The sequence below is a fragment of the Malus sylvestris genome, chromosome 5 (genome assembly GCF_916048215.2).
Source record: "Malus sylvestris chromosome 5, drMalSylv7.2, whole genome shotgun sequence".
Lineage (NCBI taxonomy): Eukaryota > Viridiplantae > Streptophyta > Magnoliopsida > Rosales > Rosaceae > Malus > Malus sylvestris.
Window position 1 is genome coordinate 36,188,226 of NC_062264.1, and position 17,395 is coordinate 36,205,620.

A 17,395-nucleotide genomic window follows, 5' to 3' on the forward strand; every position below is an offset into this window, starting at 1 on the left:
AAAGAATGACTCTTTACATGTAAGGAGTCAAGTAGTGTCTAAAATAGAACGATAAAAATTCTCATGCAACCTTACTTCTTGAATTAAATATTAGAATTGCTTATTGGGGGGGTTGGACTACAGGGCAATGAAGCAGAATTCATTCCCTTTTGCATTCATTTAACAATTTGTGAGCTTGTATTGCCATTGACACAGATAGACTACTGCAATGGTAGCATCTTGGTAATTTCCTGTACCTTCTGTAATGGTGCTGCTACTCAAGACCCAGATAAATGGTTTAGCCAGACAAGCGGAGGTTTTAATTTCATGGAAGGAACCCTTCAGATTATTAGGGTTTTTCATTGGTGGCAGAACATACACGACACTTCATTGCAGAGACTCTTATCACTATACCTACTTGCTGCAACACTGTAAAAGCACCAAATCGATCAAAAAACTCCATGCCCAGATAACCACTGGAGGTTTTGAGCAAAACCCATTTGTCGTTGCAAAGCTAGTTGGCAAGTATGTTGAGTGCAGTGAATCAAGCATGGAAGCTGCACGGAAGGTGTTTGATAGATTGCTCGAGAGAGATGTTTTTGTGTGGAACATGGTTATTCAGGGTTATGCGAATGTGGGTCCTTTTGTTGAAGCACTCAATGTGTATGATAGAATGCGGTTGAGTGGTGTGCCTGCAAATAGGTACACCTACCCTTTTGTGCTCAAGGCTTGTGGTGCAATGAGAGATGGAAAACGAGGTCGGATTGTTCATGGACATGTCGTGAAATGTGGACTCGACTCGGATTTGTTTGTTGGGAATGCTCTTATTGCCTTGTATTCCAAGTTTGAGGAGATTGAGATTTCGAGAAGAGTGTTTGATGAAATACCTGGGAAAGATTCTGTAAGTTGGAATTCCATGATTTCGGGGTATACGGCAAATGGAAATCCTCACGAGGCTCTAATGCTTTTCCACACCATGCTGCAAGATCATGCTGCATCTTTGCCTGACCATGCCACTCTTGTGTGCATTCTTCCGGCTTGTGTTGAAGCATCAGCTATCGAAGTTGGCTTTTGGATTCATTCTTACATTATAAAGTCAAGTATGAAAGTAGACGCTGTTTTAGGCAGCGCTCTCATTACAATGTATGCAAATTGTGGTCGCGAAACCAGTGCCAGAGTTATTTTTGATCAAATCAGCGAGAAAAATGTGGGGGCGTGGAGTGCAATGATGCGGTGTTATGGAATGCATGGGCATGCAGATGAGGCACTCCAAATGTTTTCACAGTTTGCGGAGTCTGGCCTACGCCCGGATGGTATTGTATTTTTGTGTTTGCTGTCCACTTGTAGTCACTCGGGGTTCATCACAAAAGGCTTGGAACTTTTTGAGAAAATGGGAGAATATGGAGTAGCGAAAAGCAAGAAACATTATGCTTGTGTGGTCGACCTTCTGGGAAGAGCTGGTTTACTTGACCAGGCGGTTGAACTTATCAGAACCATGCCCATGGAGGCAGGTAAAGATGTATATGGGGCCTTACTGGGAGCTTGTAGAATACATAATAACATAGAACTCGCCGAAAAAGCTGCAGAAAAGTTGTTTGTTTTGGACCCTGAAAATGCTGGGAGGTATATTCTTCTGGCCAGCATGTATGAAGATGCAGGTAGATGGGAGGATGCTGGTAGAGTGAGGAAGCTACTGAGAGACAACAACGTCAAGAAACCAACTGGAAGTAGTTCGATCGAGGTGGAATGTATGTATCACACATTTGGAGCAGATGATGAATCTCACCCGTATACAGACCAAATTTTCAACACATTGCAGAGACTGGATAGGATAATGGAAGAAGAAACACTGAAACAGTGATGGTTTAAAGTGATTGTCGTATCCCAGACGAGTTATACAATTTGATAAGCTTACGGATAGTCAACATTGTCACTGTTAGAGCAATTGCTCTGGATTATTGACCTAATACATTTTGTTCTAGGAAGTTTACGCTTTTCATTTGCGTATTAACTTGATTCTTCAGCAAATTGAACGAATTATAACTCCATCAATTTTCTCGCTAATTCGCAAAAGTTGAAAGAAGAAGCACAACTCACGAGTTCTGATGATTTTAAGCAAACCAAACATCTTACAGATGATTAAAAATAAAGCAGCATTACACATTAGAGTTAGAAAGCAGGGCTGTGCGATCTGGTGCAATTCAACACCCGGGTGTCACTGACGGAAGGCAGACAATCTCTAAAAGCTATATATACACAATCTGATAAACAACGAACGAATCCTTTTGTGCGGTTATCCAGGATTCGTTCGGTTATCCAGCGAAAACCCTGAGACGGCTGCGGATTGGCTGGCGGCAAATTGGACAGGCGGACAATCTCGGTCCACAGTCTCTGCAGGACTGCAATGAAATAACTGTTAGTGCCATGTAAAATAGGAAGGAACAAAGACAAATGGTTGTGCTAGTGCAGCTCACCATATGTCCACAGCCAAAGGCTAGGTCCTTTGGATTAGTTAGGCAGATTGGACAGACCTGCATTCAAATTGAAAAGCAGGAAACAAAATCAGTAATCCGAATTTGTAAGGAGCTCAAAGACATTTTGCTTTGGTCATCTACGTACAGCAATTGAAAAAGTTACAAGAAAATATACCAGCTCGCTTCGTTCATCACCCCCAGGTGCTGAAAGACCACTTGGTTCGCGAGTTGGCAGTGCACGAGGAGAGTAAGGAGCTGGTGGAGGGCGTGGAACAATTCTGTTGCCGTTCCCTGCCGTGCGTCTTTTTCCAGGTACAATAAAACTTATATTAGTAAGCATACGCGTGCTCGTAGCTATTCCAATCAAAATGATGTTTATGCTAACCATACCCAAGTAAACTGAGTTCAACAGCTGCCTTATACTGGATTGGGATTTCCATGAGGGCGGCCAGAGCAAATGCAGCTTCTTTCTCAGTGGAAGTCGCGCGTTTAGACATAATTTCGGTAAAGTTAACAAACTACACGAAAACAAACTAGTTGGTGAACTAATGTCTGCTTAAAATTTCTGCATTGACAGCTAAGTTAGTGGTATATAGATTATAATACCTGAAAATTATCAAAATCGCGTGAAGGGATCTTGTCATCGAACTTCCTCATGTCTTCCCAGGGACCATCGCCGACTCCAACAAGAATAATCGAGAGTGGATAGAAACTGCTCACATAAGTTTTCAATTGCATTGATATCCTTAAAACTCTTGCATTGCATGGATATACATAAAACAAAGGAAATGACAAATTCCAGATTCTACCTTGCATCTGCAATTGATTTGATCGTCTTCTCCTCCTGTGGACTCAATTCTTTGTCGCTAGTATTGATACTTCTCGTGACCTTTACAATTAAGAAACTCGTACTTAGTCGAGGGAGAGGGAGAGGGAGAGAGAGAGAGAGAGAGAGAGAGAGAGAGAGCATCAAATATAAACCTGGCCATCTGCAATGATAACTAAGACATGGTATTGCCCCCCACTTTTCTCCACAATATCCATTGCAGCTTCAATTACAGGTCCATAAGAAGTTGGCCCTTAAACACAAAATATGTCTATAAATCTCTGACCCTAATGATATTCTAAATTATAACACAAAAACATAAGATTGCACCAACCCGAAAGTCGCAAATTTGGAACTATTCTTTTGTAGCAGGCCAAAACTTCTTCGAAGCCATGGCAGGGAGAATGATCGGTGTGAAAGCTGAACACCCCTTCGTCATGAGTGGTACCTAGAAAATAATTGGGAGGGAGGCAAAGTCATTGCAGTGATAAAAAAACATGAAACGAAAGAAAATAGTCCAGAGCTTCAAACCAGAGGCCCCTACCATCACCAAAGCCGAAACAAGGAATTAGGTTGTCTTCATCAAATGGAGCTAGAGTTTTTCCGACAATGGAGATTGCTTTCTCGTATGGATTAGGTTCATCGCCAATGGCGTGCAGGCTCCTGTTTTTGAATGAAGTTTTCCCTGCAGTAGCAACAACAACAACAACAAATCATCAGCTTCAAAGATGTCCATACACAAAATACATGATGCATGAAAGTGTATGTATATGAAGGCCATTGCAGTTTTAGTTTTCGTCCGTGAACCTGTCCATTCGTTGCTCTTGGTGAAGTCGATTCCCACAATGAGATTAGATGACTCTAAACCTTCTCTCCTCAAGGCATCAGTAACCTGCAAAATGAATCAATTGTATTCATTTTTTACAATGTTAAAGATGTTCATATTTTATTTTTTTCAGTTGTTACACATCATACAACGAGGGAGATAGACGCATAGTCGCATAGTCGTATTCGCAAAGATAAGCATGAGAGATTTTTAAGTGTTCCGGAAACACAAGGAGGTACATCGCATGTCATAATCATGATCATGAAACAAGTGGAGGAACACTCAAAAATATACTCTCAGCCATTTATATCAAAATACGTGATGTACCGACTTGTGTTTCAGCAGTACGCTAAAATATCCAAGCAGTAAGGTTGTGGGACCACCTCTCCGAACCTTACTATCTAGAGCCAAGGACCAGAAAATCGGGGCCCATAATTTGTGGAAAAGAGAGATTGGAGGCCTTGGTTTGTGTAAGGTGAGCCGGCTAAATAAATTAATGGAGACTGTTAAATTAAATTTGAACGGTCCGAATTGTCTGATCCTCAGACTCCGAACAGCGAGATCCGGAGTGGATCTCTATCCCCACTGCCTTTGCTTGTGGTCAATGTGCTGACACTGCCCCATTGGCTAAGCTAAAGAAATCCAATATGCCATTGTGTGCCTTAAAAATAAGATTCTTAATTCTTCAAAGAGACGCGTTCACACGTCACTAATGCAAAAGAAAGAAGGATGCGTGCAACATGCATGATTAATAATTGAAGAGATTTTTTTAGTATGAACGGTACACAGAGTGGTATATCACGTGTTATTATACAAATAGTAGAATATATATGCTAAAAAGTTAATAACTTAAAAAATAAAATTTTCCTCTACTTCTATTAAAACACGTGATGTATCACTTTTGTTATCGTCACAATGAAAAATTTCTCTAATAATTGACATGGTGATAGCTGCTTGGGCCATGGTTAATTAAATAAATTGAAATTAACCACTCAATGAAAAATAAAATCATTTATTTTTTGTGATGATTTAGAATTGGATAGGACTAAGAGGAATAAGTTTGGAATACAACTCAAAGCACCATCCAAACCTCCAAACTTGTTTGAATAAGTTATAGACTCCCCAAGTCAGCACTATGGAGGACTGACAACAACTCCACTAAATGAGTGGATATCCATTTGGATTTTTTAGTGGTACTAAAATATCGTGCTATCAATGTACGAGTTTAATTAAGTTGATAGAATTAAAGGTTAGTTTGGTATTGTTGTGTTTTAAAAAAAAAATTAATTCTATTGTACTATGAAAAAAAAATAATAGAGTGTTGGTAATTTTTTTTGTAAAAATGCTTTTGAAAAAAAATAGTATTACAGTGTTTGATAAATTTTTATGTAAAAAATATGTGAAAAAAAACTGATTTTTCAAACTGAGTTTTGTAGCATTGTGTTTTTTTGGCTTCTTTTTCACTCAAAACTATAAAAAAAAAATGTTACAGAACAGTTTTTTTGATGGCACGATCAGACGACCTTGACGCTATCCAAGTGAGAAGTTGCGATGGCAGTGGCAGCCTTGGATCCTCCGCCTCGAGACGGCGGGACGGTTGAGAAGGGGCGAATGTCAGAGGAGACGACGGCCCCAGAGAAGAATTGAAAAAGACGCGGCAGAATCACCGAGAAGAAAGAAGAAGAAAATTTGAAGAAGCAGAACCGCAGAGGAGGAAGGAGAAAACCCGTGTTGGGGGAGGATCTGGAAGATCCGGACCAAAGGAATCTACAGAGAGGATACTATTCCTATCCCAGAAGTTAGGACCAATAATTAAAAGGTAGGTCCTACTCTTTAATTAATGAAATAAAAAAAAACATAATTATTTTAGTGGAACCCATGTGGTAAAGTATGTTTAAAGCAAGTGTACCAATATTATATCAACAGAAAAAAGGGGCACACTTTGAGGGACCCAGATCCTTTTCGGATGTAAAAAATTAAGCTTAAGAATCAAATGATCCGTATCATTGAAATTTGATCAAATAGTTACAAAGTTAAGACATTTCTAAAAATTATAATAATTATAGTCGTTTGATCAAATTTTAATTATCCGAATCATTTGATATTTAGGTTCAATTTTGTTAGATCCGGAGAGGATCTGGATTCCACTTTGAGCTCATCCAATAACATATTCCCAAAAGCCATTATGAGAACAGAAACGTTCAATAATGATGTCATGTCTTTGAGATCATCGAATGGTTTTGGATCTTAGTCATTTGAATTGCTCCAGATCCAACTCCAACGACCATAAATGGTGTTGAAAGATGTAGCTAACCAATTAGTTTTCAGTCTAGTGGTAGGTAGTGGTACTTGTTACTCTTAATTCTAGTCTAAACTGTACTCGAATAGTCGTGTAAATTGGTCTAGAGCCATCATTGAAAGTCAATTAATCGGAAAGGAAAAAAATGGTTAATTTTGATTTAGAGGATGTTTTTTTCGAAAAAAAAAAAGAAAAAGAAAAAAAAAGGACTAATTGGTGATTTCATCACCATTGCAGTTCATCTTTTGAAAGTTGAGAAGACTCATAAAGTCATGGGTTTGGATCCTCGCTGGATCCCCTTCCTAAGGATTTTAAAGATCAATGAACACGGACCGTTGATAAAAAACTATGCGGTGACAATTTTTTCATTTTTTTATATTTTTTACGTAAAATGATACTGTTTTATTTTTAAAAATATAAAAAGCATTTAATTGGGACCGCACGATTTTTTATCAACAGTCCGTGTTTGTTGATCTTTAGGATCTTCAAGAAAATGATCCGACAAGGATCCAAATCCTAAAGTTATTTCAGTATCCCTCTAACTACCATCATGTGATTGAATCGAACTCATAACATACTATTTAAGAATACTGATTTGAAATTAATCATCAACCACTAACACCATTGGTGTTGGTTTTGACTTACAGGCTTACATGGTCATTGACTCATTGTACGTTTTATGTTGAAAAGTCCATAGTAACCCTTAGAACAAGACCAAAGATTTTTGGTCAATTACCAATTACGAAGGATAGTTAGAGGAGAAGAAGAACAAAAACAAAATTCTATCCAAAACAAAACCTTGGACGGTTAAAGGAGAGAAGAAACAATCCTCTGATTAAAACAGATATTCCCTAAATTTTAGGTGAAATTAATGATTAATTTTCATGCACTTGAATAAAAAGGAAAATTTTCATATGCTCTCTGCTTAATTTCAGACAAAATTATTAGAGACAGACAGACCTGTTCAATGGATGTGAAGTTATCAGGAATATAAGCGTACTTCTCCTTCTTCTGGGTGGAGAGGTTCTTCTCTGTACCGCTCTTTGCTTTGCTTCCACTTGAATCATTTGTGCTCCGTTTTCTGAACATCTTTGGATCATACGACGGCGTTCTTCCAGTTACGCTGTGATTGCTGCCGGCGGTGCTACCGGAGATACTTCTTGAAACTCCACGGCTGTTGTTCTGCTTGTGTTTGAAAAATGAGAAGAGGCTGCCCATAACAACATCTACTCTTCCTTTGTTCTTCAAAGCAAGGCCAGTAAATATAGTGGAAAACAAAGGGCAAAAGAGAGATGCAACTTTTAAGTAGAGAGCAGTGAGAGTGAAACTATGCACTGTGTCTGCTTTCGATTAAGAAGGGAAAAAAGGAAGAACATATGGGAGAGGAGTTGCAGGGAAGGGAGGTTAGGAATATGTGCCTTGCTTTGTTGCTGCCTATGAAGACTAAGGAAGCAGAAGACTTTCTGAGGAGTAAAAATGAGATTTCTTGCAAGTGAACGTTAGGTGACCGTTACACTTCACATGCTTTTTTTTCCAGGAGTATTCAACGGGCCGTTCTTGGAGATGTTTTTAAAATAACTGAAAATGTTTTTGATGAAATTAATTTTGAATTCTAAAAGCGTTTTTAGTATTTTTTGAAACAAACACCAGATATTTGCTTTTTGGAAGAATCATTTAAAGTGTTTTTCCGGAATCCAATTAGGATTTTATTAAAGATTGGCCTTCAAAACATTTTCATCAAAAATGTTTTCGGTGATTTTTAGAGCATTATCAAACTAGTCCTAGGTAATTTAGAAACTATGACACTATTTGGCTTCTTATATGTAAGGTGTCAAGCCTTTTGACATGACGATGGGATATTATTTTACCGCATAAAATCATATTTGAAGATCTTTTTGTATGAAATTTCTTTCGACTTAGTGATTGTTTAATCATCTATATGAAACAAAAAAAAAACAAAGTGACGGTCAAAAGAATACTTTTACCATAATTGTCTTTTTTTAAAAAACATAAATGGCTACATGATCTCAAAATTAAATGAATCTTCTATAAATGATATTTAAATGATGATAAAGAGCAACAATGTGAATTATAATATTTTAAAAGTAAAATGAAGTCACGTTGTTATAAAATGAGAAATAACTCCTTACGTACAGAGAAGATTAAATTTTTCTATGCCCATTTGTATGTGGCATCTTCGTGACCTCTATTATTGATTTATACATGTTAATAATTTTAATTCTTTTTAACTTTGTTGTCATAAACTTAACTCATATCAATCAATGATAGAAGCCACACAAAAAATGATTTTTAATTTTGCTATCATAAACTCAACACACGTTAATCAATAATAAAGGTCACACACAAAATGGAAAAAAAATCATTGTGACCGGAACATGGGTGGTACACCACGTGTTTTTATATAACTAGTGAAAAATTGTATTTTTTTAAGTTATTAACTTTTTAACACACATATCACACCTAGGGATGGGCAAATACTCATTGGTTATGGGTAACCGCGGTTACCCGCCCATTTAAATTAAACGGTTACGATTATGAGTAACCGTTTAGATAAATAAACGGTTATAGGTATAACCGTTTACCCGTGAAATTTAAATTCGCGGTTATGGGTATTAACCGCGGTTACAAACGGGTAACCGTTTACCCATTTATTTTATATATGTAAAACTAACAAAAACCATGTTATCGATCCAATAATACTTAGCACCCAATAAATTAGCAAGGAATTCATCGGTCATTTTCTCAATAACACTACTACAGGAATGATGATTCTCATCATCAAGGAATTGGCCAAATTAATTTAAATTCATTGCGGGTAACCGTAAAATTGAAAGAAATGCTTTGACAGAAATGTCTTCTAAACAATTTTTGTAACCCAATAATACTTAGCAAATATTATATTTACCTTCATTGGTAACAGTTAAAAATAACGTCCGTAAACTATTATTTCAATTATTGGAATGGTTTAAGGACTTAAAAAATTAAAATATGGAAATGTATGATGAATGTACCTATAACGGTGTTAATTGTCAAAAAAAAATTATGACAATTTTTTTTTTTAATTTTCAAGTTGTTAAAAAATATGTAGACGGGTGAAAAAAGGGTAATGGTAAAAAAAAAAAGATAAACGAGTTAAAAAGGATAAATGGGTAAACGGGTATTAAACGGTTAAAGTTAAATGGGTATGCGGTTATGTGTATGGTTAACCGTTTATAAACAGTTATGGGTATGGGTATAACGGTTTAGGCAATTACTCAACGGGTAAACGGTTGCGCGGGTATGAGTATAAACGGTTATGGGTAAATTAACCGCGGTTACTCGCCCGCCATAACCATTGCCCATCCCTAATCACACCATTTGTATAATAACATATGATGTATCATATCGTGTTCCAGTCACATTCCATAAAACGAGTGCAGAAGATTTGAATCCGTACAAAGAGCCAAGTAGTTTTCAATAATTTATAAATAGACCTTAATTTTTTTGGTCAATAAGTAGACCTCATTAAATGAATGAAAATATAACCGTTGCTAATAAGCATATTGTTTGCTTCGATGCTCTAACAAAGCATTTTGCCTTTTAATATTATATTCATATTCAAATACTTTTGGGAAGTTTCCAATCAGTTTCTCTTACAATATTCTCCTTCATTGGTCATATAAAAAACCCTATAAAAAGTGAAGTTAAAGAAATGTGTCGCACAAGATCCTATCCATTGTTGTAGTGGAATCGCAACGTTCCTAAAGGTACCGTTTGCTACGTGGGACATGACGGAACAGAGTGGCACAAGACGTTCCGTCCTACGTTTGGTGCGCCTAAAACGGGTGGAACGAGTTGTTCCATGGGACGAATTTTGGGTAAATTTTTGTTCCACCTTACCCCTCTGAAACGACTCGTTCCACAGCCGTGGAGCACAAAATTATAGCCTCTCTGTCTCCTTCTTCTTTCTCCTTGTTTCCATCTGAGGGCATCTTTGCTCCATCTCCGTTCCGTCCCGTCTTGTCCCGTCTCATTCCGTTCCGTCCTGTCTCGTCTGCATACCAAACGATACCAAAAGTACAATCTCAAACCTTCTAAACTATTTTATTTTTGAATTTTTTGTTTTCCTTTGTTAATGAGAATGAGGAATTTGAAGTTGAGATATGGTTTGTTACATGAACATTTCATTTTTGTGTTTGGTTTATGGTTTTGTTCTTGAAATATAAGAAAGTATATGAGAGAAATAAGCAAAGAAGAATGAACGAAAACAAAATATTAAAAATGAAGACAATTTAAAATAATTTAGATTTTTTCATAAAGTTTATTTTAGTTTACACCTTGCCCACCAACCTTCTTGTATCCAACGTTATTCATTGTATTTAACTCCTAAGTGTGTGACTCACTTAATGAATATAGATTTTTTAGCTAAAATGGTTATTGGAATTTGCATAACACATCACTTTGGTCCCTGGGATTGAAAATCAATATACATGGCTTCTGAGATTATCCACCATCCATTATTTTGGTCATTCCCTTAAAAACTCCGCTAAGTGTCTCAGAACTCTTTGCCGAAAGTTTAGGCAATTTTCAAAGCTTTGTAACTCAATTGTTTCTTAACCAAATTCAACCTATAATATATCAAAATGAAGATAGGAAAGCGTAGAACAAGATTATACCTATTTGTAAGCCCAATGGTTGCTAGAGATGACTAGAAAAAACTGGAAAACTCGCCTGAAACTGGGTAAACTTTAAACGTTCATAACTTCTTCAATACTCAACGAAATCGAGTGATTCAAAAACGAAAATCATACTTATCAACAAGACAAAGAGAATGGTACCTTTCTCAATGTCTAATTCACCATGGTTTGGCTGAAAAGGGCTCAAAAGAGGCTAACTCAAGACCAAGACATCCACTTTTGAACTGTTTTCCGGCCAAATCATGACGAGTTAGTCGTCGAGACAAGTACCATTCTTTTTTTTTTCTCGTCAAGAAGTATGATTTTCATTTTTGAATCACTTGATTTCTGTAATACCCTAAAAATTTAAATATATGAATATGTGGAGAAAAACCGAAAATAAATTGATTTATGGGTATGGAAATTTGAATTGAGATTTTTAAAGTTTTGTTTCCTGAAATTTATATAATTTACGTCATAAAATTTAAAGATAAGAGGAAGATGACGAAAAAAACCTATTTGGTTTAACGTAATTATATAAGGACATATTCTATCCTCATATATTTTATCGTATTTCTTGATATATTTGGATAGAGCTCGACCTCACGAGTGTGTAGGTGTAAACCGTTTGTGAAACAGAATTATAATGAAATAGTTATTAACGTTTGAAGTTAGAGATATTTTTGTAAATTTAATATTCACTCTAGAAGGCTCCAATTTCTGGAGCAATCCCATTGAGCCGCGTGGACGGCTGAGATGAAAATGAGAGGAGAGAAAGGAGAGAAAGGAGGGAAAAGAGAGGATGGATGGCCCAATCAGAAAGGGGGAAATAAGGGGAAATGAAAGAAGAAGAAAGGGGGAGAAAACGGGGATGCCGACCCGACCCGACCCGACCCGAATGAGGTATGAAAAATCTACGCCATTCACGACGTTTCATGGAAAATCGAGGCAAATCATCACCTGGAAACAACTCCCTAGCCTTCCCTCTTCCATTCCCACCCAAAATTAGAAATGAATTTGGGGGTGAATTTGTGAAAACCCGATGGCGGGGCTACGGGTTCATGGCGGCCATCCCTCAAATCCTGAAGCAAAATCCTTTAATTACCACCACCAAAACACTCATTTGGAACCTAGGAACAAAGCCCAAACAAGTATAGGGGCGTTGGAGCTGCTATGGAGTCGAATCGAGGACATCCAAATTCTTGGGTTCCGGCGGGTTCGTGGCAAATTGAGGCATTTCTCGGCCAAATTGGACTTTGCCACAAGTATGAAAATTGTTCCCTTCACTAAGATATACTTGCATGTAAAATTTTGTAATTTTTGAAAATAATTGAATTTTCCAACAAATCGAGGTGCCTGACCACCCCCGGCGGCGGCACGTGCAGCAGCACATGGCCTGTGAGTCGACGCCATATTTTTAAGCTAATTTTGATGTTATGAAACAAATTTGATAAGCATTTGGTGTGATTCACTTGTTTGAAGCTAGTTGATGATTGTTAGTCACTTGTATGAATTTCGGAATTTGATTGAATTTGAATTGGCGAACTATGAATGGCTTGATCCCTGTTTAGGGTACGTAAGCAGTCTAACGTGAAGTTAGATGCAGCCATAAAATAAATGAGGTAAATTAATCGAAATTACATCTTTAGTTGAAATTTTGATCTAAGAGAAAGAATTAATAATAAAACGAAAATATAATAGTATGCGTGGAAAAGTGAATTATGGTTATATATTGTGGGTGGAATCTAGAAATTTAATTAAAGAATCGTGGATGTTGGTAGTGAACTAAACAATAGTTTAGTTTGGGCCTTATCACCGATATTTTTTTCCGAAAATAAATATTTCGGGAAGGGGCATTACAATTTAGTTGATTGAATAAGTTATGAATGTTTAAAGTTTACCTAGTTTACCCAGTTTCCGCCGAGTTTTCCAGTTTTCCCGCCGACCAGTCACCTTTCAGGCTATTTTTCGGCCATCTCCGACAACCATTGGGCTTACAAATAGGTATAATCTTGTTCTACACTTTCCTATCTTCATTTTGATATATTATTAGTCGAATTTGGTTAAGAAACGATTGAGTTACGAAGCTTTGAAAATTACCCAAACTTCCGATCAAGAGCTCTGAGACACTTAATGGAGTTTTTAATGGAATGACCAAAATAATGGATGGTGGACAATCTAAAGGACCATTTCTTTTGATTTTCAATCTCAAGGACCAAAGTGATGTGTTATGCAAATCTCATGGACCATTTTGACTAAAAAGCCATGAATATATGATACAACACAAACTTGATGGAACTTTATAAAAAAAATCCTTGGTTATTTAAGCACACACTATATAATCTATGATGCAAAACAAATTTTCTCTTATCAAGATTGTTGATGCACAAAACCGGAGGTCTTGGTACAACGTAAATCCGACCGTGAATCTGCATGAAATGTAAATAACATAAGATGTATCGTGGTTCACCCCAAGGTTTGGGCTACATCCACACTGATATTGTATTTCTCTGAGAGGATAGAGAGGGAGAGGGAGATGGTGAGAGCTTCTGAGAGCTTCTGAGGGTGAGAGAGGGGATCTCAGGCCTAGGAATTGGCCTCCCCTAATTGTGAGGGTGAGGGATCCTTTTATAGAATAAGGACTCCTCACTTATTACATATTTGCCTCTTCCTTTATCACACAATTACATTTAAGTCCCCCGAGTATTTGTACGAGATATAAATACAAGGCCCTAAATATGGTATAAACAAAGATCATAAGGGTGCGTTTTTTGTACCTGATTATATTGGATTGAATTAGTTTTAGGAACCTAAGCTGGACTGACTTAAAATAAATTAAGCTAGATTGACTTAATAAAATGTTTGTTATAATGTCGTACTAAGAAACAAGATAATAAAAATTAATTCTCTTTCTAGAACTCTCTATCTCTCTCTCATAAGCTCTCCATCTTTTTACCCTATTTTCCCATCAAACTTCCCTCTTTCTTGATGCTAACAAGCTCCTCCCGGGAAACTCCAAGGGAACTGAAAAACTTTAGCTTTGGCAAAAAGGTTCTTCGAAAATGCTAGCAGAACTCTCAGGTGCGACCTGATAAGCCTTTGGGGCTGAACTTGCAAGTTTTGTGTACAACCACATGAGTTTATGAGGTAATCGACATTGAAATTGTGTTGGTTTTCTTGGATTTTTTAGGTGATGGGTTGGTAAAGCAACTGGATTTGAAGAAAAAAATGTGAGGGTTTTACATTTCCAATCACTAATCTCGTATTTTTGGAAGCAAATGTAGAAGAAATATTGGGGAATATAAAGTGGGCGTCTTTGAGGAGATATTTTTCAGTGTGATCGGCACACGAGGTGGTACATCACGTGTCATTATACAAATAGTGGGAAATGTGTGTTAAAAAGTTAATAACTTAAAAAATAAAAATTTCCACTACTTACATAAAAACACATGATGTACCATCCGTGTTTCTGTCACAATAAAAAAAATTCTCGTCTTTGAGATGTAAACTAGAAACATGTTCGATGCTGCTGGCAACAAATGATTTTTATCAGGAAACCTCAAAACCCTAACTTAGCAGTCACAAACTCTCAAAACTCGATCCACCCAAGAATGTTTCGAGTAAGAAGATGTGGTTGCAAATGATTTCAAGAAGTTGTGGTTGCACATGAGAGCACTTCCAGTGTAGGAAGGCCCCCATGACAATTGGCAATTGAATCTCCTCCACTAAATAGTAACTGCCTTTAATGAACAGTAATTGCCTTTTGCATCTCCACCCATAAACTGAATAGCCAATAAATAATAAAATATTAGTATTTTTTAATTTATAAAATAATAAAAATTAATTTAAATTTAAATTTCGAATAAGATTTTTAACCGATCTCATCATGCCACATGTCATTATCCGAAAGTATGATTTTTGTGAATAGATTTCGAAAACCAATTCCGTCACGCGACATGTCCTTACCTATTTAGAATCGTTGAAAATATTAAAATGTAGTGTAAGGTGGGAGAAAATGGTAACGTATTTATATAAAAAAAATTATAATTTTTTTTTAAATTTTTTTTCAGGTTTTTAAATACTTTTTTTATATTTAAATTTATTAACTTAATTAATCTGGATTGTTGGATTACAAAAAATTTGAAATCCAACAGTCTAAAATGAGACACGTGGCATTTCTGATTTTTTTCTTTTTCTAAAAAAATTTTAAAGCCTAAAAAATTGGACAGTTGATCTGGAAATCAAACAGTCCAAGTTCAAAGTAACTGAGTGGGACTAACACGCAAGCCCTATCGTTTGAAAATATGCCCAAGACGCGCCCTTACTCGCACATGTTGCCCACGTGCCTGGCGCAAATTTTTTCAGAACATGGTTGACCTTTTGATGACGTCCCTTCCCATCAGACACTTGGGCTTTAGACTCCCGCCTGCCCTCTCCCACGGGCTCCCCCTTAGCCCAATAGCCCGAATAGGCTAAAGCTAGTTTGGGGGGGGGGTAATTGGATTGGAAATGGAGCCTGTCTACAGGGCTAAAGAGCATGATGGAAGTGCTCTGAGGTACAAAGCAAACAAGGTGAAGCGGTGCAAACGAGGGCGAAACGGTCTTAGCAAGCCTTCTACTGTTCAAGAGGTGCCGCTAAGACCACCTAATGAAGCATTTAATCGAGTATGACTTAATCTCATAAGATCAGTTTTTGCTTGCATCAAACGCGGACTAGTAACCGTAGCTAAGCCATTCCAATCTAGTGAAGGCAAACAAATGCATCGCTAAAGGATATATGTAGTTTCAGATATTTCTCTTCAAAATAAACAAAATAGAGCCTCTTATTCTTGTCTTAATCAGAAAAAAGAGTGGTGTTATGCCCACCTCTCAATCCTATTTTCTCACCCACTTTTTAATGATAAATTTATCCTCCTATGAAAAGACTATGGGTGGGTTCGACTTCAATCTATTTAGTTTTTTACCGAAATCGAAAACCAAACCAAAGTTTTGATTTAGTTCGATTTTTTTTTCTGGTTTGGTTCGATTGTTATTTTTATTTCTACGAAACTTTCAAATGACAGCTATTGACAACAATCAGATATGGAACACAAAACACTGCCTTACTGAAAAACTTAACCAGTTAGTAATTACCATCAGTGTTAATTTTGAGTTTTTTGAGTCACAAATTGCTTGTTACTTTTGTAGTTTGGTACAATTTTTTTTTTTTCAACTTCCTCAGTTTTTTTAAGTACACCATTGACGCCAATTGCAATGGAGTTGTTCACTCAATTGCAGTGGAGGAGATCACTGAACCATAACCATCCAAATCTCCAAGTATAAAAAATATACAAGAATAAATCCAAGAAAACATGCATACAAATAAAGCTTCTCGCAAATGAATACACAACAAAGAAAACTTGAATTATGTACACATAAGTTTTTTGTTTGGGATTTCTATTCGGCTTGAAGTTTTCAACATATTTGGGCCTAAAATTATATTAATGATTGATTTAAAATTGGGTTTAGAAAATAAATATTCAATATAAATAAATAAAAGTAATTATATTTAATGTGGTTTGGTTTGGTTTCTGAACTACTAAAACTGAAACCAAACCAAATCATTTCAGTTCGATTTAGTTTTGTTTAATTCAGTTCGAATTTTTGGTTTCAGTTCAGAGTTTGGGTTGGTTTTTTTCAGTTTTCGATTTTTTTAACCCCCCTTGAAAATTACCACTAAGGAGGTATATATTAACCAATTATATATTGCGAGTCATATATTTAAGAAAACTAAATTATCAAACATAAAAAGGAAAAACCAAGATCAAAAACCCCATCGCACAACAAGAAGTCCACCCACATGCGTCCCTCACGACAGAGCCAAATTGACGACGTGAAAACTCATTGCTTCATTTATCTACCCCTCTTCATCGCCTCCTCATTCTCCCTCTCTTAATCTCCTCTCTTTTCTCCTTTTCTCTCTCCCAGTCTCTATTTTTCTCGTAAATATGCGTCGTTTAGGTCTGCATCCGGTGGTCTTAGCCTCTTAGGGTTGTGGTTCTGCTACTGGGTTTCTGGGTGGGATGTAGGTTAGAGAGGGTCTAGGATTTTAGAAGGTGGTCCTAGGACTATGATTTTTGGGATAAGGGAGGGGGTGTTGGGGTAGGTTTGGTTTTTTTTTTTTTGTCAAACAATATATTTTGTTAAAAGGTATATATTAACCAATTATATTTTGCGAGTCATATATTTAAGAAAACTAGAATATCAAACATAAAAAGGAAAAACCAATAACAAAAACCCCATCGCACAACGAGAAGTCCACCCATATGCATCCCT

General features: G+C 36.7%; 2 protein-coding genes across 2 annotated transcripts; one reads left to right on the top strand and one right to left on the bottom strand.

Annotated features, from left to right (window-relative positions):
- Positions 1 to 60: 60 nt before the first annotated feature.
- Positions 61 to 1,964, top strand: LOC126621239 (pentatricopeptide repeat-containing protein At3g46790, chloroplastic-like). The gene has a single exon (XM_050289640.1). The coding sequence runs from the start codon at positions 245 to 247 to the stop codon at positions 1,838 to 1,840; it is 1,596 nt and encodes a 531-aa protein (XP_050145597.1). The 5' UTR covers positions 61 to 244; the 3' UTR covers positions 1,841 to 1,964.
- On the bottom strand, positions 1,841 to 7,876 carry LOC126621243 (E3 ubiquitin-protein ligase RGLG4-like). Its single transcript, XM_050289644.1, has 11 exons — positions 7,365 to 7,876; positions 4,087 to 4,171; positions 3,824 to 3,964; positions 3,614 to 3,727; positions 3,435 to 3,532; positions 3,263 to 3,342; positions 3,060 to 3,165; positions 2,844 to 2,971; positions 2,629 to 2,755; positions 2,454 to 2,510; positions 1,841 to 2,378 (listed from the first exon to the last, which is right to left on the bottom strand). Exons 1-11 carry the CDS (start codon positions 7,620 to 7,622, stop codon positions 2,292 to 2,294), a joined length of 1,281 nt encoding a protein of 426 aa, XP_050145601.1. The 5' UTR covers positions 7,623 to 7,876; the 3' UTR covers positions 1,841 to 2,291.
- Between the last annotated feature and the right edge of the window lie 9,519 nt (positions 7,877 to 17,395).

Coding starts and splice junctions, on each gene's coding strand:
- LOC126621243 (XM_050289644.1), bottom strand. CDS start 7,622: ATGGGCAGCCTCTTCTCATTTTTCAAACACAAGCAGAACAACAGCCGT. Junction 4,172..7,364: donor ACTTCACATCCATTGAACAG/GTCTGTCTGTCT, acceptor TTCATTTTGCAG/GTTACTGATGCCTTGAGGAG. Junction 2,511..2,628: donor GTGATGAACGAAGCGAGCTG/GTATATTTTCTT, acceptor ATTTGAATGCAG/GTCTGTCCAATCTGCCTAAC.
- LOC126621239 (XM_050289640.1), top strand. CDS start 245: ATGGTGCTGCTACTCAAGACCCAGATAAATGGTTTAGCCAGACAAGCG.